Here is a 22,228-nt window from a genome sequence, read left to right as displayed (position 1 = left end):
TCTCTAAGCCAGACATGTCCCCCAAGCTCCATGTCCTTATATCCGAGTCTCCATTGAATACTTTGACGTCTCAGACATCAAACTCTCCATGATTAAGACATGCCCCCCCCCCGCCTCGTCTTTTGTCTCCCATCTCAGGAAATGGCACCACCGCCAGTCTGCATTCAAATCCGAAATCTGAGAGTCACGCCAGACTCCTCTCTAACCTGATGATACCCCTGCAACCCCGTGCCACCTCACTGCTCCGAAGCCCCTGGCATTTCTTCCCTGATGACTGACCCATCCTCTCCCCTGGCCCCTCTGCCTCCAGACCTGCCCCACTCAAGCCCCTTCTCCACACTGATTTCCAAAATGCAAATGGAAAATGATTTCCCTAAGACCTTGTAAATTCAAATACTCACCACCTCACCACCTCACCACCAACGCCGTGCTCAGTAGGAGCAGAGCAGAGCTGACATTTAAGCCGGGGCGGGGTGGGGGGTGGGGTGGGGTGAGTGGAGGTGGGGTACCTGGGCTCCCTGTCCCCAGTGGCCATGAACATACTAACTCCCCAGGATCCCACACTCCAGCACTCAACATTTCCACATGGTGGGCTCAGGGTCCTGACACCGTTCAGGCAGAGGGCTGGGCTGTGTGGAGTCTCTTCCCTGCTCTGCTACTAACCCAGCTCTCTGGACTTCTGTTCGCTCATTTGGCAAGGAAGAGACTTGATCGCAAGTAAAAACCAAAGTGGCTGGAAACGTCCAAAATGCCATACAAATGTAAGCCTCCACCTTCTCCCAAGAAGGCTTCTAGACTTCACGAGGTAAACACGCTCAAGCTGCGAGAGGTTCAGGGCAGAGCCAAGTCCCCTGAAGGCCAGTGCAAGGAGGATACAGAGAGGAGAGACGAGGGTGCTGTGTGCCGCGTGCCCCCCGCTTGCCTCCCACTGTGCAGATAATCTGAAATCTGATGGGAGCCAGAAGCAAGAAGTCGCCATGAGTGCAAGCTGGTATGCAAGCAGGAATCATTCCAAATGCCTCCCCACCACAAACTCGCTGGGTTGCAAATAATTAACCTGCTTAGCTCTACTGCAGAGATAAGTGCTGCTGGGGGGTAGGAGGGTGTTGGAAAGTCCCCTTCGTGTGAAAAGTCCCTCTTCAGCAGCAAAGAGCCTTTCCTTGCAGCTTCTTGGCCTTTCTTATTTAGTTCTAGAAGCAAGTCTTCTATACCAGCCTTACAAAAATGTCTAACCTTCAACTGGAGGCAGTTAACGATTCATCCCAAGGGGAATCTCATTCTGTTGAGACTAGTAAATAAGGCTCTTGTTCCACTACTTGAATGCCTGCAAGGGAACGGCTGGAACAGTCAAAAAAATAATTAATGTATTGGCTGGCACCTTTGGACAAAATTGATCACACTTGTCTAAACATCTCCAGACAGTCCATCTCTATTTGCCACAAGGAGCCTGGAGAAAAATCCACTGCCTGATAAACCGACTGGATTATACTCACATTTATGAATTTCTATTTTTTTTCTTTTCTTAATGTTTATTACTTATTTTTGAGATACAGAGAGAAACAGACAGACAGACAGATAGAATGTGAGCAGGGGAGGGGCAGAAAGAGAGGGAGACACAGAATCCAAGGCAGGCTCCAGGCTCTGAGCTGTCAGCACAGAGCGGGACGCGGGGCTCCAATTCTCAAACTGCGAGACCATGACCCGAGCCGAAGTCGGACGCTCAACCGACTGAGCCACCCAGGCGCCCCACCACATTTATGAATTTCCAACTGAAACCCCTTGAAAAACTGTGTAGGAAAAGTGAAGCACAGAGACAGAAACGGGTTTGCCTCAAGTCGGAAGTGGGGTTGTGAGTAAGAGGATGGACTCTGGGTTTGAATCCTGCTCTGGATCAATCCGCCCCAGGTGGGTGACTTCACCTCTTTCACCCTCAGTTTCCTTCTCTGTAAAATGATCCTACAGTCTCCTAAATAAGGCTTGGTCAGAGCATAAATGAGATGATGCAGGTAAGGCACTTGGCACAAAGTAAATGCCCAAAAGTGTGTGGGGGGGGGGGGGGGGGGGGAAAGGTACAGGTGGGGGTGTGTAAATGATCTTTGGTGATGGAAGACAGCGTCCACCCTCCAGCAAAGAAGGTTAAAACTAACCTTCTTTGCCCCACTCCCCTCTCCCCAACCTCAAAGAGACAAGGCTGCACTGACAAGGTGCCTACTTCTGGAACAGATCATCTAAATTCATCTAAATTCTGGGAAACATTAAACATGTGTAGTAAAAACAGCCATAGAAGTAAGGAGTCTACAGGAATATATTTAACAGCAACAACAACAAAATGCAAGACTTGCACAGTGAAAACACAAAACAATGTTGAAGGAAATTAAAGACCTAAACAAGTGGAAAGACATCGTGTGTTCCTGGTCCAGAAGACTTAATATTGTTAGAGTGGCAATGCTGCCCCACACTGATGCCCGCATTCAATGCAATCCCTATTCAAATCCCAGGAGCAGGCTGCTTGCAGAAATTGACAAGCTGATCATATGGAAACTCATATGGAAAGAATATGATCCAGTAACTCCACTCTTGGATATTTACCCAAAGAAAACAAAAGTACTAACTCAAAAAGATACATGCGCCCCCATGTTTAGTGCAACATTATTTACAATAGCCAAGCTATGGAAGCAGTCCAGGTGTCCATTCACAGATGAATGGGTAAAGAAGATGTGGTTTGTACACACACACACACACACACACACACACACAACGGAATATTACTCAGCCATAAAAAGAATGAGACCTGGCCATTTACATCGGTATGGATGGACCCAGAGGGGATTATGCTAAGTGAAATAAGTCAAACAGAGAAAGACAAATACCATATGATTTCACTTATCTGTGGAATCTAAAGAACAAAACAAAACCAAACAACAGTCTTTTCAATACAGAGAATAAACTGGTGGCTGCCAGAGGGGAGGTCGGTGGAGAGATGGGCACAAGAGATAAAGGGGATTAAGAGGTACAAACATTCAGTTGCAGAACAAGTCATGGAGATGGAAAAGTACAGCGATGGGAATACAGTCAATAATATTCTTGACATTGTTGTATGGTGACAGATGGCGACTGCACTTACTGTGGGCAGCACTGAGTAATATACGGAATTGTCAAATCACTATGTTGTACACCTGAAACTAATATAACATCGTATGTCAACTATACTCCAATAAATAATAATAATAATTGATCGCCAAAAGAAAGAAAGGAATACAAGGACTCAAAATAGCCAAACAATCTTGAAAGAGAAGAACAAAATTGTAGGACTCACACGACCCAGTTTTGAAAGTTCCCATAAAGCTAGACTAATCCAGACACTGTGGTATTGGCACAAGAACAGACCTACAGATCAATAGAGAAGAATTGAGTCTAGAAATAAATCCTGACATTTATGGCCAGTTGATTTTCAAAAGGGTTCCAAGACAGTTCAATGGGGAAAGAATAACTTTTTTTTTAAACACATGTTGTGGGAATAACTGGATAGCCACATGCCAAAGAATTAAGTTGGACCCCCTCATGCCATATATAAAAGGTAATTTAAAAAGTGGATCAGATACCTAAAATGTAAGAGCTACAACTATAAAACTAGGAAAAGAAAACATAAAAAAATTTTCATAACCTTGGGTTAGGCAATGGTTTCTAAATGACACTAAAGTACAAACAACAAAAGAAAAAAAAACAGATAAATTGGACAATTTAAAACTTGTGCTTCAAAGGACTCCATCAAGAAAGCAAGAAGACACCCCACAGCATGGGAGAAAATTGCAAATCATGTATCCAGAATACATATAAACTTCTTTTTTAAAGTTTATTTTATTTACTTTGAAAGAGAGAGAAAGAGAGAGAGCGGGGGAAGGGCAGAAAGAGAGAGAGAGAATTCTAAGCAGGCTCCTCCCTGTCAGCCAAAATCAAGAGTCAGACACTTAACCAACTGAGCCACCCAGGCGCCCCTATACAAATTTTTTTTACAACCAGGGCATCTGGGTGGCCTAGTCAGTTGAGCATCCGACTCTGACTCAGGTCATGATCTTGCAGTTTGTGGGTTCAAGCCTCAGGTAGGGCTCTGCTCTGGACAGTGCGGAGCCTGCTTAGGATTCTCTCTCCCTCTCTCTCTCTCTGTCCCTCCCCTGCTCACACTCTTTCAAAATAAATAAACTTCAAAAGAATCTTAAAACCAACAACAGAAAGACGAATAACACAATTTTAAAATGGGCAAAGGATGTGAACAGACATTTCTCCAGCAAAGATATAAAAATAAACTACATAAGCGCATGCGAAGATGCTGAACGTCATTAGCCATCAGGGAAACGTAAATCGGAACCCCAGTGAGATGTCACTACACACCCACTAAGATGACGGTACTCAAGAATACAGACAGTAACAAGTGCTGGCAAGGAAGGATGTGGGGAAATCGGGACCCTCACACATTGCTACCGGGACTAAACATGGTGCAGCTGATTTGGAATAGAGCTGGGCAGTTTCGCAACTTATTAAATGTAGATTATAAATACAGATACATATCATAGACATATAGGTAGATATTGTACGACTTTGTTTATATGAAATGTCTAGAACAAGCGTATCCACGGAGACAAAAAGTAGATTAGCGGTTGCCGGCAATGGAGGGGGGGGAGGGGTAGGCACGGAGAGTATCTGCTAATAGATATAGGGCTTCTTTAGGGGGTGAAGAAAATGTTGTGAAATCAGTGGTGATAGCTTTACGACTCTGTGAAGAGACTAAAACCACTGAATTATACACTTGAAGGGGTGCATTTTATGTTTGTGTGAATTATATCTCCCTAGAGGTAGTACTTAAAAACAAGAGGGGTGCCCAGGGGGGCTCAGTTGGTTAGGCATCCGACTTCAGCTCAGGTCATCATCTCACAGTTTGTGAGTTCAAGCCCCTGCATCGGGCTTACTGCTATCCGCGCAGAGCCCAAGTCAGATCCTCTGTCTCCTTCTCTCTCTGCCTCTCTCTCTCTCTCTCTCTCTCAAAAGTAAATAAACATAAGAGGAAAGAAAAAAAAAAAAACAAGAACAAACTTAAGGGTTGTGGGCGCCCTCAGTGGCTCCAGCGTGGCCACTTGCACCCTCACCCTTTAGCTGACAGGGTGTGAGCTATAGAAAGGGACCCACAGCTCTCTGTTCTGTTCGGGTCCCCTCCCCACCTACCGACCTCAGAGCACTCCCCCACTAACCTGAATCCCTGCCCACTACAGCCACAGCAGCAGCAGCAGCAACACCACAGCTGATGTCTGTCGTGTTGGGTATTGGAACCACCACTGTGTGGTGACCGCCGACAGGAAGCCTCCTGTGAGGGGCCACGGAGGGATCTTCAGCAGCTCAGCAGGAATCCCTTACAGCAGCCTTCGTGGCCCCGTGGGATCCGCCCCTCGTCTCCACTTCTTGGATCTCAGCCCCTAACCCTCCCTCTCGTGTCACTCCTATGCACTGGCAGGCTTGCCAGATAAAACACAGGACACCCCTCTAAGTTTTCATTTCAGATGCGCCACGAGTAATGTTTTAGCAGAAGCGGGTCCCTAATACCATCTTTCTCGTTGTTTATCTGAAATGAAAATTTAGCTGGTGTCCTGCATTTCCATTTGCTCCCTCCGGTCACTGGATGCACCAGCCTCCACGTCATTCCTGAAACACACGAAGCACACTCTCACCTCGAGGTCTCTGCACTGGCTCTTCCTCCCGCCTGGAACCTTCTTCCCCCAAACATCCACGGGGCTCCCTTTCAAACTTCAGGTCTTTTTCCAAACAGGACCTCCACGGAGGGATGGCCCCAAACCAACTTGTGCCTGGCACTCTGACGTCCCTTACCCTCAGGGACCACCCGACACGTTACACGTTTAGTTGGTAACTGTGTGCCCTCCCCTCGGTTTGCAGACAATGCCTTGAGAGCAGGTTTGATTCGCAGCTGCATTTCCAGTGCTTAGAACACGACCTGGATGCAGAAGGCCGTGCATGGGTCATGTCCCGCAATGTTCCAGATAGCCCGTGAGACAAATACTGCCTTCGACCGTGTTTCACAGATGAGGGGTCAGAGACACGGAAAGCCAAATATCTCACCCAGAAGCCCACGATAGCAGCAGTGGCGCTGGGTCCAGATGCAGGCTCAGATCTAGAGCCCACACTCTGGCGCACCTCACTCCATCCTCTCATCATCACAGGCAGAGGGGTACCTCACGGCTAAGTTACCAAGGTATTTCTGCCTCCCTCCCCCGTCCATTGTGTGAGGAAGGAACGACCAGCATGTCTGAGGGTCTAATATTTGCCTCAGACTCCATAATCCCAGAGTTTAATTGTATTACTTGGTTGTTGTTTTTTTTTTTTAATTTTTTTTTAACGTTTATTTATTTTTGAGACAGAGAGAGACAGAGCATGAGCAGGGGAGGGGCAGAGAGAGAGGGAGACACAGAATCTGAAACAGGCTCCAGGCTCTGAGCTGTCAGCACAGAGCCCGACGCGGGGCTCGAACTCACGGACCGCGAGATCGTGACCTGAGCCGAAGTCAACAATTACTGTTCAACACAAAGTGTATCGGGTACCCACTTCTACACCCATGCAATGGAGAAGTCTGTGGGGGTATCCGTACTCACTTTTATTTCCTCTTGAACATCAGGATTGTGGAAATTTAAATCAGGTTGTTCTCTCATAAACTGGTGAAAGTAACATTGGTTTCGTACTTCGTCAAAGTGCCAACTGGAGTTTCCATACACGCTTAGCTAGCAAACAGAAAATAGCATATCACCTTCTTAGCATCCATGTAATGGCATTGCCCGAAAAGAAACGATCATTGCCATCCCTGGCCCGGTGCAGGCGGAGTGCGCAAATCCTTGGAATTTTCCTTCTAGGGAGAGCACTGGATAAATTCATTCCTTAAAATGTCACCCACGAATGCCGCACAAATGTAGTTGGGGTATATTTGTCTAGTAGAAGCTGTTCCTAACAACCGCAATAGCAAACCAATGCTCTCAAATGTAGAATGAGGCCAATTTAAGGAGCGGACATTTTTTTTCTCCGGAACAGGATATTTTTTTTATTCAATAACTACAAATCGGAAACCAGATTGGGGGAGGGAGGACCAGGCTGGGACAAATAATGGCTACCTCTTCCCCCTCAGAATGGGGAGGAGGTGGCCCCTACACCCTCGATGGTTAATACAGGTCCCCCCGCCTCGCTCTGCCACAGCATCCCACTTTCCCTGGGACTGGGGTGGTCGGTAACCCAGCCTGCTCTGCCCCAGGCCCCTTCCCCTAAGAGCATCTTGGAGGAGGGGGATGCGGGCAGAACAGCAGGAAGCAATGAGGACGAACATGTGGTGGTCATGGCAGCGATGATGTGTGTCTAAGAATGGAAACATTGAACAAAAACAACACACTGTCCAGAGGTAGTTTGTGAACAGAGGAAAGATGGAACCAGAACCTTGGGGGGTAGGGAGGAGTGGAAGGGTGGGAGTGAGCAAGGCTAGTTCCTTGTTATTAGTGCCCTGTGTGAGGCATGGGGAAACCAAGGCCTGGGATGGAAGCGGATGGGGTCGGGCAGTGGCTGCGGCCCACCTGAGGTGGCTGCCACAGGGAACCTGGGCCTCCTGGATAATGGGTGGACTGCATTTCCCTCACTGCAATAGATTCCAGGGTGGCGGTGAGGTGGGCTGGAGCCCATTTACAGAGGGTAGGGGGCTCAGACCCCTCCTGCCTTCCCTCTTGTGCCCCAAATGGGACCATCTGACCTTGAGCAAGGACTAGGCAAGGTGGGAAGGAAGAGACTAGGTGTGAGCCACACCTACTGAGGCACAGGTCGGCTGGGGGCATCTTGGAGCTGAGCGCTCCTCCCCATTGGCCGTATCTGCTGCTGCCGGGGCTATGGAGTGGGGCAGATCAGAATGAGATGGGGCTTGAGCCCCTTTTAAGGCCAGGGGAGCCCTCCCGGGCCCCTTAGTGGGAAGCTCTTAGAGGGAAGAGTGGGGAAGCAGAAGGGACGCCCAAACCAAGAGCCCAGTCAGCAGTGTCCCACCGCTGAGTGTGGGGACGCAACAGGGGCAGGATGCAGCAAGGTGGGAAGTCAGCTTTGTCTGGAAGGGCAAGTATGCGCCTGGGGTGAGGGGTCACTGGAAACCAACACCAAAGGAAACTGCTCCCCACTTGGGCCCACAGCAGCTGGTGGTGAGGGTGCAGGTGGGTGGCAGTGATGCATGGGCCTGGGAGCAGGGGTGGGGGGGCGATGGGAGTGGAGCTGTCGAGTCCCAGAAAGAACCTAAAGAGCAGACATTTCTAACATATTTTCTTGAACCTTCCATCCAGGCTCTGGACTCCTGTTTGTGAAAAAAATGCAAATGATGGTCAACTGGGGAGAAAGATACATTCCATTGGTCTTGGAGTTTGAATCCACAGAGTGGATATTTAAACTGTATCCTCAGAAAATTAGTAGAATCATCCACTTAAAACTCTTCTTAAAAAAATAACAATAATAAGGGGCGCCTGGGTGGCGCAGTCGGTTAAGCGTCCGACTTCAGCCAGGTCACGATCTCGCGGTCCGGGAGTTCGAGCCCCGCGACAGGCTCTGGGCTGATGGCTCGGAGCCTGGAGCCTGTTTCCGATTCTGTGTCTCCCTCTCTCTCTGCCCCTCCCCCGTTCATGCTCTGTCTCTCTCTGTCCCAAAAATAAATAAACGTTGAAAAAAAAAATTAAAAAAAAAAACAATAATAAAATAAAATAATAAAAATCAAAACCCTCTAGCCCTCAGGAGTAAAAGAAATCTAGCAGCTTCAAGCACCTGGCACTGATTTCCTCTTTCTAGGAATGCTCACAAATGTGACTCCAAAGCGTGACTCTCCTGGCGGACTTTCCTGCCTCTCTCGCTGCTGCTTTTAAGTCAGCTTGGTTCCTTCAATGGGGCGGTTCCTCAGGGCTCTAGCTTGGGCTTTTGTTCATTTCATGCAAAAGAAAACATCTGGACAACATTTACAAACTGGGGGATTTTGCACAAATCCTTTTCTTTTTAACTGGAAGACCCAGTCATGGTGGGTCCAAATTGCCACTAAAACAAGTGGGTGGAGCTAAGTGGCAGCTGCCACCTTTCAAGGAAACACACCCTCATCGCCGGCCCTGACACAAACCAGGATGTTTACAGTCTATGCGACCAAGAAAAGATGGGTATCCAGAATACAAAAAGAACCCCACCAATCAGTTTCAAAGGCACAAACAACCCAAAAGAAAACTGAGGAAAGAAACCATAAACAGGTGTTTCACCAAAATGGAAGCTCAAGTGAATGAAATGTACGAATAAATGTTCAACATCATTAGTAACCAGATAAATCTTCATTCGCAACTAGATAAATGGAAAAGGAAGACCTCAAGGTGATACCAATTTAGGTTCACTTGGCAAAAATTATTAAGTCCGGCAGTACCAGTAAGTTAAGGAGAACATGTATGTTTTATACTGCTGGAGGGGATATAAATTGGTACAACCACTTTGACAATCAGTTTGGTATTATCTTGCAGAGGTCAGCATGCAGTCTCGTGCACCCAGAAATTTCACTCCTAGCCATTTGCCTTTCAGAAGGTCTTGTACATGCACCCCAGGACAAAGAGACTAATGAGAATGTTACCATGGCATCGTTAATAATAGTAAAAAAATAAAATAAAATAAACCCCTGGAAACAGTCCAATTGCCCATCAGTGGAAGAGTGGATAAGTAAATCATGGAATATTTATACAATGGAATATTACATAACAGTGAAAAAGTATAGGGGCACCTGGTTGGCTCAATCAGTCTTTGGCTCGGGACCACAGTTCGTGAGTTCAAGCCTTGCATGAGGCTTTGCACTGACAGTACAGAGCCTGCTTCTGATCCTCTGTCTCCTCCCTCTCTCTCTGCCCCTCCCCCGCTCGTGCACACACTCACTCTCTCTCTCTCTCTCTCAGAAATAAATGTTAAAAAAAAAAAGAAAGAAAATGTATAAACCACAGCTACCGGACTCTACATAGATGAACATTAAAAACAGCGAAAAAGCTAGTTACAGGAGATTTACATGCACCAGGACATTTATCATAGAGTCCAAAACAGGGGAAACTAAATAATAAATCTTTTAAAAATATGCAGCATATGCAGCACAGGAAAAACACAAAGCAAGGACTTGGAAAACCCCCAAATGTGAGGCAGTGGTCACCCCTAAGAGGAGGCGTGGGGAGGGACAGGGAGGAACCTGCAGGCATTTTCAGCAGCGTTGGTAATGTTCAATTCTTAATTTGGGGATGGGCTCATTGATGTTCACTATATTATTACTTAGATACATATTACCTATATTTTCTAACAGTTTTATTCACGTGTAAATGAACACAATAAACTGCACATATTGTGTGTACGATCTGATCAGTTTCAACATGTGTATATGTGTGTGAACTTCTCACCATGATCAAAATAGTGAATATATCCATCCTTTGGGACCCCCTGACCCCATCTTCCACTCCTCCCCATCTCCTTCCCATCCCTAAACAACTAATCGGCTTCCTGTCACTACAGATGAGTTTCCATTTTCTAGAATTTCATGTTAAGTGGAATAATATGTACCCTTCTGTCTGGCTTCTTTCACCGGTGTAGTTCTTTTGAGATTCATCCATGGTGTTGCCTGTTATCAATAGTTCGTTCCTTTTATGGCTGAGTAGTATTCCATTGTATGGTTATGCCACAAGATGTTTTATACACCTATCATATATTACATATATTTTGGTATGTATCAACTATTTTTTAAGTTTATTTATTTTGAGAAAGAGAGAGAGAGAGAGAAGTGCCTGTGGGGGAGGGGCAGAGAGGGATAGAGACAGAATCCCCAGCAGCTTCTGTGCTGTCAGCACGGAGCCCGATGCAGAACTCACTCACAAACTGTATGATCATGACCTGAGACGAAATCAAGAGTCGGACACTTAACCAACTGACCACCCAGGTATCCATGTATCAACTACTAAAAAACCAAAACCAAACAAACCCAAAAAGCCAACGATGTTGGCTATAGTGGAGAACAGATGGAAGGATGGAGAAACTGGAGGCTGTTACAGGCCTGTAGGCAAGAGATGATATGGTTGGAAGTATGGGCAGCAATTTTTAAAAGTAGACTGTATGGTGGGACGGTGCCATCATTAGCCCTTTCATTTACCGGCTGTGTGACGGAGGGCAAGGTGTTTAACATTGCTCATCTGCAACACAGGAATTAAAACTCATAGGCTTGCAGGGCAGATTAAATGAAGGAATGAATATAACACACTTAGCACAGAGCCCGGCACATAGTATGCAATTAGTAAATGCTTGTTAATATCGTAATCATTTTAACGAGTGTGCGGGATTGGGGAAAAGAAAAATTAAGGAGCTAAAACTGCCAGGATTGCTGATAACCCGCTCACCAGGCTGCATACTAGTACTATTCACGAAACCTGGGGTACAAGAGGTTGGCGGGGAGAAGATCACACAGTCAGCATTGATACGTGTTGATATTGAGTGCCCTTGGTTCATCTAAAAGTTGATGCCCAGGAGTCAGCCTCTTTAAGTGTTTCTGGAGAAGGTCAGGAAGAGAGGAGGAGGGACTGGAGGGTAGAGATCCAGAGGATCCAGGGTAAACAGTTCTGCAGAAAGCAGGACAGACATGAACCAGAGCAGGTGGGGAGACCAGCCCAGGACAGGGGCAGAGTTGCCAGATAAAATACAAAACATACGATTAAATCTGAATTTCAGATACATAGTGCATCATTTTTAGTGTAAGTATGTCCCATGAAATACCTTATACTCAGAAACTATGCAAATTCAGATTTCACCGGGCTTTCTGGATTTTTACTTTAAGTCTGGTAACCCCAGACAAGACAGACCCGGCCTCTGCCGTAAAAAAAGGTGAGTAGGAAGAGGGTGGGTATAGGAGCAGGCAGGTTTGATGGCTTCTGCTCACCCTTCGAAGCACAGCTTGCCGCTCAGCATGATAAGAGGCAGAGATGGCAAGAAGGGTGTTTGAGGAAGAGAGAGGGCCTGGATGGTAAAATCCCAAGACTGGATGCCTCAGTTCAGGTGAGGACAATGGATGTGTGATGTCTCTGAAGGCACAGACACAGAAAGTGGACGGCCAGACTCATTTATGGCTGGGGTTTTACTGGACAGGGGAGTCACACAGTCAGAAAGACATAGGAGTCTGGAGTCTGGAGTCAGAAAGACGGAGTCTGGAGTCAGCAAGACCGTTACTGACCTAATAGGACATGGAGTCCAAGTCTGACGGCATGGGAAGTAAGGGAGGAAGAAGCTAATAACAGAAAGTACAGGCTTTAATGTGCTAAAACACATCAGTTCCACAATGGAATAAAAAGTCCAAATCCAAATGATTACAAGCCTTGAGTAGGTTATTTCTATTTATTTGGGAAATTTTCCCCTCCCCCAAAACTATACCCATTCACTTTTTTCCTTAAAAGGACTTTATAGATAACCAGTTTAATCACTGAAGATCTGCCCATTTTCTCTCTGTAAATCAGACAAGTCGGTACTTACCCAGTTGTTGGGTGGTACGGTTATGCCATTTTCACGAGTACAGTCATGCCAGATGTAATAATCAGTATATTTCCCTGTCCGGGTCCGACTCAGTTGAAACCAAGCATGTTTATCACTGGTGTGGTTTGGTATGAAATCAATTATTAATTTTAAACCTAATGAGTGAAAATATTTCAAATGTTAGGAAGAGATTATATTAGACAAATACAGGTCTGTTAAGGAAAAAAATGCTTTAAGTAAGCAATTGGAGAATGCTTTTCTCAACCCCACCCCCACCCCCCCACCCCCCACCCCCACCTACCACTCAGTTTACCTTTATCATGTATGGCTGCAACCAGATTCTCAAAATCTTTCATTGTTCCAAAAATAGGATCGATTTCTCGGAAATCTTCAACACCATGTCGGAAATCTTTAAGGGATGACTTATAAAATGAAGTAATCCAAATAGTTTTTATATTTAAAGTTGTGATGTAGTCCAGTTTCTCTTGAATGCCTGAAGAAAAAAGTCAAGGCCATGAGAAATAAAGTTTGACTTTTTGATCAAAGGATTAAAAACAAAACCAATATGGCTAAAATTGAAATATGTATATTGAAACAGAAATACTCAGAATTCTGCTGAATTTGATGAAATTCAAATAGAAAAGTCTAGTTCTACCAGTAGCATCAAATGGTCTTTTAGCAATAACCTTTGACCTTTAACACAAATGGAAAACGTTAACATCTGTCTGTGCCTTGTTCATAGATTATATTTAAAATCAAGGCTACAGTATTGCTAATTTATCCTACACATGGTTTTTGAACACCTAATCTAAGCCAGGGGCTGGACTAAGTGCCAAGGGACAAAGAACAGTAACACACGGTCTAAGCTACACTGTCCAGTATGACAGCCATTTGTACATGTGGCCATTGAGCACTTGCAATGTGACTCGTCTATTGAGATGTGCTGTAAATGCAAAACACACACTGGATTCTTAAGAATATGATAATGTAGGGGCCCCTTGGTGGCTCAGTCAGTTGACTGTCCAACTATAGCTCAGGTCATGATCTCACAGTTCGTGGGTTCGAGCCCTGCGTTGGGCTCTGAGCTGACGGTTCAGAGCCTGGAGCCTGCTCCGGATTCTGTGTCTCCCTCTCTCCCTGCCCTCCCCCACTCATGCTCTGTCTCTCTCTCTCTAACAAAAATAAATAAACATTAAAAAAAATTTGTGTAAGAATGTAATAATGTAAAATATCTCAGTAATATTTTATGTTGATGATATGTTGATATGTTGGCTTAAACAAAGTACTTTAAATGAATATTATTAAAATGGATTCTAAATTAAAATTAAATTTTTTTAAAGATTTTATTTTTAAGTAACCTCTACGCCCAACATGGGGCTTGAACTTATAACTCCAAGATCAAGAGTCACATGCTCTATTGCCTGAGCCAGCCAGGTGCCCCTAAAATTAAATTATTATTAAAATGAATTTCTCATCTGTTTCTTTTGTACTTGTTTTAATGTGGCTCCTTAAAGAATTCACAATTATCTACGTGGTTCACGTTCTATACCCTTTGGACAATGCTGAAGCCAATCATTTATACAGAAGAGAATTCTAGATTTGGCTGAGAAGAGACACAGGAATGAAACTCCGTGTACTTGGAACCTTGTGGGATAATTAGCAGATAGTGTGTATTTGTGTCTGTGCGGTCCCAGTTCAGAGTCCTAATTGCAGATCAGACTTGAATGTAGTAACTTCAATCTCCAGTAACTTTGGGTGGGACCCCTATATGGCTTCCTACAATCAGAGCCTGTCACAGGTCCCACAGCAGGCTGGAGGTCACTGAGACCAAAGCACAAAGTCTCCTGACTCCTGGCATTAGGGCTCTTCCCCGATTATAGGATGCTTGTTTTTGTCCCCTTTGTACCTCAGTTCCTCCATATGGGTGTCTGTGAGACCTCACAGACTATTCACCACCAACAAAAGGATTTTGATTTCAATCAGAACAATACAAGACATCTTAAGAATAAGGAAAGGAACAGGATGGTAAAAACAAAGGGGCTGGGCAGATACAAAGTAAACAAGGGATCCCAGGCCCCCACTCCAGGGGACAGAAGGCAATCACCAAAAACAAACTGAAACCTGCAGTGGTTCCTTCAGATAGTAACAAGAAAATCCCCTCAACCTCAAGGACAAATACCTATTGATTAAAGCAAATAACTAGTCCCTCAAGGCAAAGTTACTAGAAAAGGCAAACATAGGAGCTGATGAGACATGGCCCTGTGTATGGGAATTTGGGATGTATCTAGAAGGAGATTACAATGGGAGGGCCAGGAAGTGGGGAGTTTATTTGGGTTTAGGGATTTTACCTCTATTTTGTCAAAACATCACTTTTGCTAAGCATTTACTACATAAAGGGAGCAGGTGCTAAGGCCACACAGGGATGAGGGGTGGTGGAAGGGAAGTCACCAGGATAGGTTACAAGGCGGTATCAGAAGGGACTGTAAACAGTCCAAAGTCCCATGAGCTCTGGGGAGGGGAGTAGATGCTCTGACTGAAAGCTTAAATAAAGATTAATATAGGAGCACCTGGGTGGCTCAGTAGGTTGAGCATCTGACTCTTGATTTCAGCTCAACTCACGATCCCAGGGTCTTGGGATCGAGCCCTGCGTTGGGCTCCATGCTGAGTGGAAGAGACAGAATCCTCTCTTCCTCTGCCCCTCTCCCCTGCTTGTTCTCTCACTCTCTAATGAAAAAAAAAAAAAAAGGATTAATGCAGAAAGAGTTTCAACTGCACCTTGAAGGACAGATAATATTTCAATTAATTTTTTATTAATTTTTTAATACTTAAAAAAATTTTTTTTAACATGTATTTATTGTTGAGAGAGAGACAGAGCACAAGTGGGAGAGGGACAGAGAGAGAGAGAGGGAGACACAGAATCTGAAGCAGGCTCCAGGCTCTGAGCTGTCAGCACAGAGCCCAATGCAGGGCTCGAACTCACGAGCTATGAGATCATGACCTGAGCCGAAGTCGGACACTTAACCGACTCAGCCACCCAGGTGCCCCCATTTATTTTTTTAAAAGTTTATTAATTTATTTTGAGAGAGAGTTGAAGCAGGGGAGGGGTGGAGGGAGGGGGAGAGAGAATCCCCAGCAGGCTTTACACAGTCAGCATGGAGCCCGACGCAGGGCTCAAATCTACAGCACTGGGATCATGACCTGAGCCGAGATCAAGAGTCAGACACTTAACCAACTGACAGACACTTAACCAACCACCCAGGCATCCCAATATTTCAATTAGTGAGGACACAGAAAGATACAAAAAAAGATATCAAGCATGAAAAAGAAAAGCCTTTTATTAATTATTTTAAAGTAATCTTCAAAAAAATTTTAAAGTTTATTTATTTTTGAGAGAGAAAGAGACAGTGCAAGTAGGGGAGGGGCAGAGAAGAGAGAGAGAGAGAGAGAGAGAGAGAGAGAGAGAGACAGAGAATCCCAAGCAGGCTCCATGCTGCCAGTGCAGAGGCCCATGTGGGGCTCAAACCCACGAAACCCTGAGATCACGGCCTGAACAGAAACCGAGAGCTGGACGCTTAACAGGCTGAGCCAGCCAGGTGCCCCATCACATAGCCTTTCATTAATTATTAAGGTAAGTTAGAGATTTCAAGATCCTATTTGAAAGTTAGATTTTAAAGTTAGATTAAACTCTGGGGCACCTGGGTGGCTCAGTCGGTTAAGCAATGGACTCTTGATTTCGGCTCAGGTCATGATCTTCCGGTTGTGAGACTGAGCGCCGAGTCTGTTTCTGTGCTGAGGGTGGAGCCTGCTTGGGCTTCTCTCTCTCCATCTCTCCCTGGCCCTCCCCTGCTGTGTGCGTGTGCTCTATCTCTCTCTCTCTCTCAAAATAAATAAATAAACATTTAACATTAGATTAAGCTCATCCCCAGTTCCCATACTCTATTAGATCATTTTCTTTTATTTTTTTTTTCAAACTAAGTATTATCAAAAATTACGTTGTTTGTTTCTTATCGTTACCTGAACTAGAGCGACCGTATCAACCAAGTTGTCCAGGACAGCTCCAGTTTACATGTGCTGTCTGGCAAAATTTTACTTTTAAAAGTGTCCTGATTTAAGCAACAAAGTATAAGGATGCTCTACACTTGACTCAGAAATTATTGGCGGAACTTAAAAAAAATTGTTTTGGGGGGGCGCCTAGGTGGCTCAGTCGGTTGAGCATCTGACTTTGGCTCAGGTCATGATCTCGTGGTCCGTGAGTTCAAGCCCCGCGTCGGGCTCTGTGCTGACAGCTCAGAGCGTGGGGCCTGCTTCGGATTCTGTGTCTCCCTCTCTCTGCCCCTTCCCCCCTTGCGCACGCTCTTTCTCTCTCTCTCAAAAATAAACATGAGAAAAGTTTTTTAATAAAAAAAATAATAATGTTTACCTTGTGTTTCATTTTATTTTTACTAATAGGGATATTATTTTAAACAATCCTCAATTCAAGTAACGCCCAACACTCTGCTAATACCTTTTTTCCTTCCCTTCATTTCTCAGGATTTAAACTTTAAAGACTCAGCCTATACCTTTTAAAGATATCACTTAATTTTTTTCTAAAAACATAATGTATGCTTTATTCACTAATAAGAAACTCAGCTAGATTACCAAACTAGCCCCTACACACACTGGGAAAGCAGTTCTAAGCTGTCACTCTGAGATAACCAACTAGAAGGTGCACAGAAGCAGGAAGCATTTGAGGAGGAAATGAGTTCCACATAAGAAGTCAGAATCGATGAACTAAGCATATATACTTAGTGGGCAATAAATGAAACAACTCACTGGGGGCTCAAAGGCATGCAGCGAGGAGCCTTTCATCGTGCTGAGTACTGCCGGGTTGTGCTGAATGGCTTTTCGAATATTATAAACATGGAGAAGCTCGGCGTGACCAGTCACAGCGGAATGTGCTTAGCGCCCAAGCCAGGCACAGTTCGGTTTTGAGGATTGAGAGCCATAAACCAGCTGCATCCCGGCCCCGCCCTAATCCCCACTCCCGAACCCACCTTTTAGGTCTCCGTTCCCATCCATGTCACTGTCCTTGAAAGATCTCGGGTAGATCTGGTACATGGGCCCCGCCTGCCACCAGTCGAGACACTTTGGAGAGACGGCGATGATGGCTATGGTAGCCCCGATGAGCACGAACACCGAAGCCACGGTGAGCCAGAAAAGCACCTCCCGGGGCAGCCGGTAGCGGGCCTGGCCTGAGAACTGGAACAGCACCTCCTTGGGCATGCCCGCATAGGGCCTGATGTCCTTCAGGTCGGGCTCCACAGGGCCAAGGACGGCCACGGCGCCGTCCAGCCGGCTGCCTGGGTCCGGGTCCTTCTCCAGGATGTCTTCGTTGTGGACAAACCCGTTGTTTGTCCGGCATCCCTGCATACTCATCCTGATGGAGTCTGTCTTGCCTTTATTCTCAGCCATGTCCCACAGCCTTATGCCTTCAGAGGGCCTTCCTGCAATAAGAAAGGTGGAAAGGTGGCTTGCTGAAGTGCTTGGTCCTGTTAATGAGCTTTCGTGGTTTATAAATAAACCTGGGCGGACAAAGTCCAGCCAAGGAAGAAAGGGTAAAGGTAAAAGGGGTTTTAAAAAAAAATTCTCTCTACATCAACCCTTGCGGCTGTTGTGGCTACTGTCCCAACGCTGAGGGATTCAGACCTGGACGGGAACAGGGGCACGGAGGAGGGGAAAGGGGAGGAAGAAGCAGGGTTCCACCGCAATTTAAATGTTACTTGACTGGGTACACCAGTGTTCACGGCAGCGTTATTCACAATAGTCAAAAGGTGGAAACAAGCCAAGTGTCCATCAAAGGATGAATGGACAAACAAAATGTGATATATGCAAACAATGGAGTAATATTCAGCCATAAAAAGGAAATCCTGTCACACGCTACAACATGGATGAACCTTGAAGGCCTCATACTAAGTGAAATAAGCCACAAAAGAACAGATATTGTGTGATTCCACTCGTCTGGGGCACCTAGATGAATTTATAGAGATAAGAGAGTAGAAGGGTGGTTACCAGGGGGTGGGAAGAAGGGAGTCATGGGGACTCACTGTTTATGGAGTACAGAACTTCCATTTGGGAGGACGAAAAAGTTCTGGAGATGGAGAGTGGAAGATGGTTGCACAATAATGTAAAAGTACTTAATGCCACCGAATTGTATACTTAAATAAAGTGGCAAATTTTATGCTATGTATATTTTACCACAGTAAAAAAAAAAAAAAAAAAAAAAAAAAAAAAGTTTAAAAAATGGTCCTTTTTAGCTAGGTAGGAGAAAAAGAAATACTGAATTTTGCAAGCGGAAACAGGCTTTTCTGTATGTTTTGTTTTAAAGGTCTCTTTTCTTCCTCCAAATCCAAGAGGAAGAGTGTCTGGAGACAGGGAACAACAACACTTTTGTAACTGAAGCTAACTTTATTTTATCTCAGTCCAGGCCAACCCTATAAATAAGCTTGTCGTACACTCAGTTGGACCTCAGGTGCCTCCAGTCTTGTTTTCTTTCTTTTTTTTTTTTAACGTTTATTTATTTTTGAGACAGAGAGAGATAGAGCATGAACGGGGGAGGGTCAGAGAGAGAGGGAGACACAGAATCTGAAACAGGCTCCAGGCTCTGAGCTGTCAGCACAGAGCCCGACGCAGGGCTCGAACCCACGAACTGCGAGATCGTGACCTGAGCTGAAGTCGGACGCTTAGCTGACTGAGCCACCCAGGCGCCCCTCCAGTCTTGTTTTCGATTTTTTAGCTTCCATTCATTGAAGTACCCTCTGAGGGTGGGGGAAGAGAAGACGAGGAGAAAGGATTCCATGTCTAGCAAGTTCAAGTGCTTTACTATAGATAAATATAAATGCACTTAATACACGCACTTAAGAGTTATTTAATCATTGACAAGTGCAAAATACAACATTTGCAAACCCGAGCAAACTGCACTAAAGTTAGGTGAGCTTTCCTAGAAGATTCTTCAAGGCTTCCAAGAATGTGATGACTCATGGTTACCATTTAATCAATCGAATTTAAACAGCCTTATGACTCATTTGATCAGATAACAAGAATTTTTGGTTCTTTAAATAAAGCTATATGAATTCTTAACATTCCTGTATTTTTTTATAGAATGGGTTGGAAGCAGTGTGGGGTACACAGGAATAAACCATTTGATTGTGTCCAGGTTATTTTTCTAAAAGAGTAAATCCCAATACCTAGCTCATTGAATGCATCCAACATGGCATCTGTCATTAATTATGCATACTGTGTATTTTTTTAAAAATCAAAGGAATTCGGGGCGCTTGGGTGGCTCAGTCGGTTGAGCGTCCGACTTGGGCTCAGGTCATGATCTCATGGTTTGTGAGGTCGGGCCCCATGGCGGGCTCTGTGCTGACAGCTTGTAGCCTACAGCCTACTTCAAATTCTGTGTCTCCCTCTCTCTCTCTGCCCCTCCCCTGCTCATACTCTGTCTCTGTCTCTCAAAAATAAATAAATGTTAAAAAAAAATTTTTAATAAAAATCAAAGGAATTTAGCATTATGTCTTGAAATTGCTTTATCTCTCAAACACATAATAGTAATTTTCACAAAAGAATCTAATTCTTTTTTTTTCTTTTCAAATTTTTATTTAAATTCTAGGTAGTTAAATTACAGTAGGTTTCAGGAGTAGAATTTAGTGATTCATCACTTATATACAACACCCAAGGCTCATCATAACAAGTGCCCCCCCTTAATACCCATCACCCAACTAACTCATCCCCCACCCAAGTCCCTCCATCAACCCTCAGTTTGTTCTCTATCATTAAAAATCTCTAGGGGCGCCTTGGTGGTTCAGTCGGTTAAGCATCCAACTTTGGCTCAGGTTGTGATCTTCCAGTTCATGGATTCAAGACCCCCATCAGGCTCTGTGCTGACAGCCAGGAGCCTGGAGCCTGCTTTGGATGCTATGTCTCCTCCTCTCTCTGCCCCTCCCCCACTTGTGCTCTCTCTGTCTCTCAAAAATAAATAAATGTTAAAAAAAGAAAAAGACTCTCTTAGGGTTTGCTTTTCTCTCTCTGTCTTTTTTTTAAAGTTTATTTATTTTTGAGAAAGAGACAGAGAGCGTGAGTGGGGGAGGGGCAGAGAGAGGGAAAGAAAGAATCCTAAATAGGCTCTGCATCATCAGTGCAGAACCTAATGTGGGGCTCGATCTCATGAAGCATGAGATCACCACCTGAGCCAAGATCAAGAGTCAGACACTTAACCAGCTGAACCACCTAGGTGCCCCTCCTCTCTCTCTTTTCTTCCCCTTCCCATATGTTCATCTGTTTTGTTTCTTAAATTCCACATGAGTGAAACCATATGGTATTTGTCTTTCTCTGAGTGACTTATTTCATTTAGCATAATACACTCTAGCTCCATCCACATCATTGCAAATGGCAAGATTTCATTCTTTTTGATGGCTGAGTAATATTCCTGTGTGTGTGTGTGTGTGTGTGTGTGTGTGTGTGTGTGTATACCACATCTTCTTTATCCATTCATCAGTCAATGGACATTTGGGCTCTTTCTACAGTTTGGCTAAACAGGACCTAATTCCTGAAATTCTGTTACTATTTGGGGGAAAAAACAATGTGCAAAAATACCCATAGTTTCAAAATAATTTTAAATTATACAAAATAGCTTTTAGTTATAAATCCTTAAATTCTAATTATGCAATCATATAAATGCAGAGAAAACTCTACATCACAGCAGTATGCCTTCAAGACAGAAATGCTCCATTTCAACTTTTCTACACCCAAGATGGGGCTCAAACTCAGGACCCAAGATCAAGAGTCACACGCTCTACTGACCGAGCCAGGAAGGTGCCCCTCAACTTCTCTAAATTTTATTTAAGATAGCAACAATACTTTAAGCTTCCAGACATGCAAACTAGAATCTTTTAGAAACAAACGAATGATTATCTAGTCTTTGGTGGGAGGATTTCTTTAAATAAGAAAAGCAATCACAAAAGAAGATTGCTTAAATAGATTGAATAAAATTTTTGAATTTATTATATCATAAAATGTAGTCACTAAAAAGCATATGCCAAGTTGGGAAATATATTGGTAATAAATATGCCAGAGAGCTATGTCTTTAACATTAAAGGGACATAAACATTGTTAGGCTTTATATGTATGTATATGAAAGTTCATGATATCAAGTAAAAAATATGTATGTCAATAGAAAACTCAGAAAAAAATATAAAGACATTTCACACAAATTAATTCGCTAATATTAGAGAAACAAAGGAACATTTCCAATCACCTTGGCAAAGAATTTCTAAAAGATTATAGTGCTGGTGAGTGTCCAGGGTAAATTGACATAATAACTCTAGAAAGTAGTTTGGCAATGTGTATCATGAGTTTTAACATTTTCAGAGTAATAAATGAAGCCAGGTTTTAAAATATAAACTCCAGTAAAATAAGGAGTTGGTACGAAAGAAGGGATAGGCCAAACGATCAGTTGAACAGATTGGAGTCACCAAAAATAGACCCCTATTCAGAAGGGAATTTAGAACATGAAAAGGCAACATTTCAAATTAGGAAAAGAAAGATTATTTAGTAAGTGATGTTGGACAAATAGCTAGCTATTTGAAAAAGAAAATAAAGCTATATAGCTTTCCTTATT

At 44.2% G+C, this 22,228-nt stretch overlaps 1 protein-coding gene across 1 annotated transcript in view; it reads right to left on the bottom strand.

Moving 5' to 3' along the window:
• SLC3A1 (solute carrier family 3 member 1) overlaps nucleotides 1–18,109 on the bottom strand; it is a 36,908-nt gene extending 18,799 nt beyond the window's left edge. Inside the window, exons 1-4 of the mRNA XM_032592635.1 lie at nucleotides 17,610–18,109; nucleotides 12,890–13,069; nucleotides 12,577–12,731; nucleotides 6,654–6,779 (exon numbers count right to left, since the gene is read on the bottom strand). Of these exons, the coding sequence (XP_032448526.1) occupies nucleotides 6,654–6,779; nucleotides 12,577–12,731; nucleotides 12,890–13,069; nucleotides 17,610–18,027 (879 nt within the window). The 5' untranslated portion in view covers nucleotides 18,028–18,109. The remainder of the gene's footprint in view (nucleotides 1–6,653; nucleotides 6,780–12,576; nucleotides 12,732–12,889; nucleotides 13,070–17,609) is intronic.
• Nucleotides 18,110–22,228: the final 4,119 nt, after the last annotated feature.

The sequence above is a fragment of the Lynx canadensis genome, chromosome A3 (assembly GCF_007474595.2).
Source record: "Lynx canadensis isolate LIC74 chromosome A3, mLynCan4.pri.v2, whole genome shotgun sequence".
Lineage (NCBI taxonomy): Eukaryota > Metazoa > Chordata > Mammalia > Carnivora > Felidae > Lynx > Lynx canadensis.
This window is presented reverse-complemented; position numbering and strand designations above follow the sequence as displayed.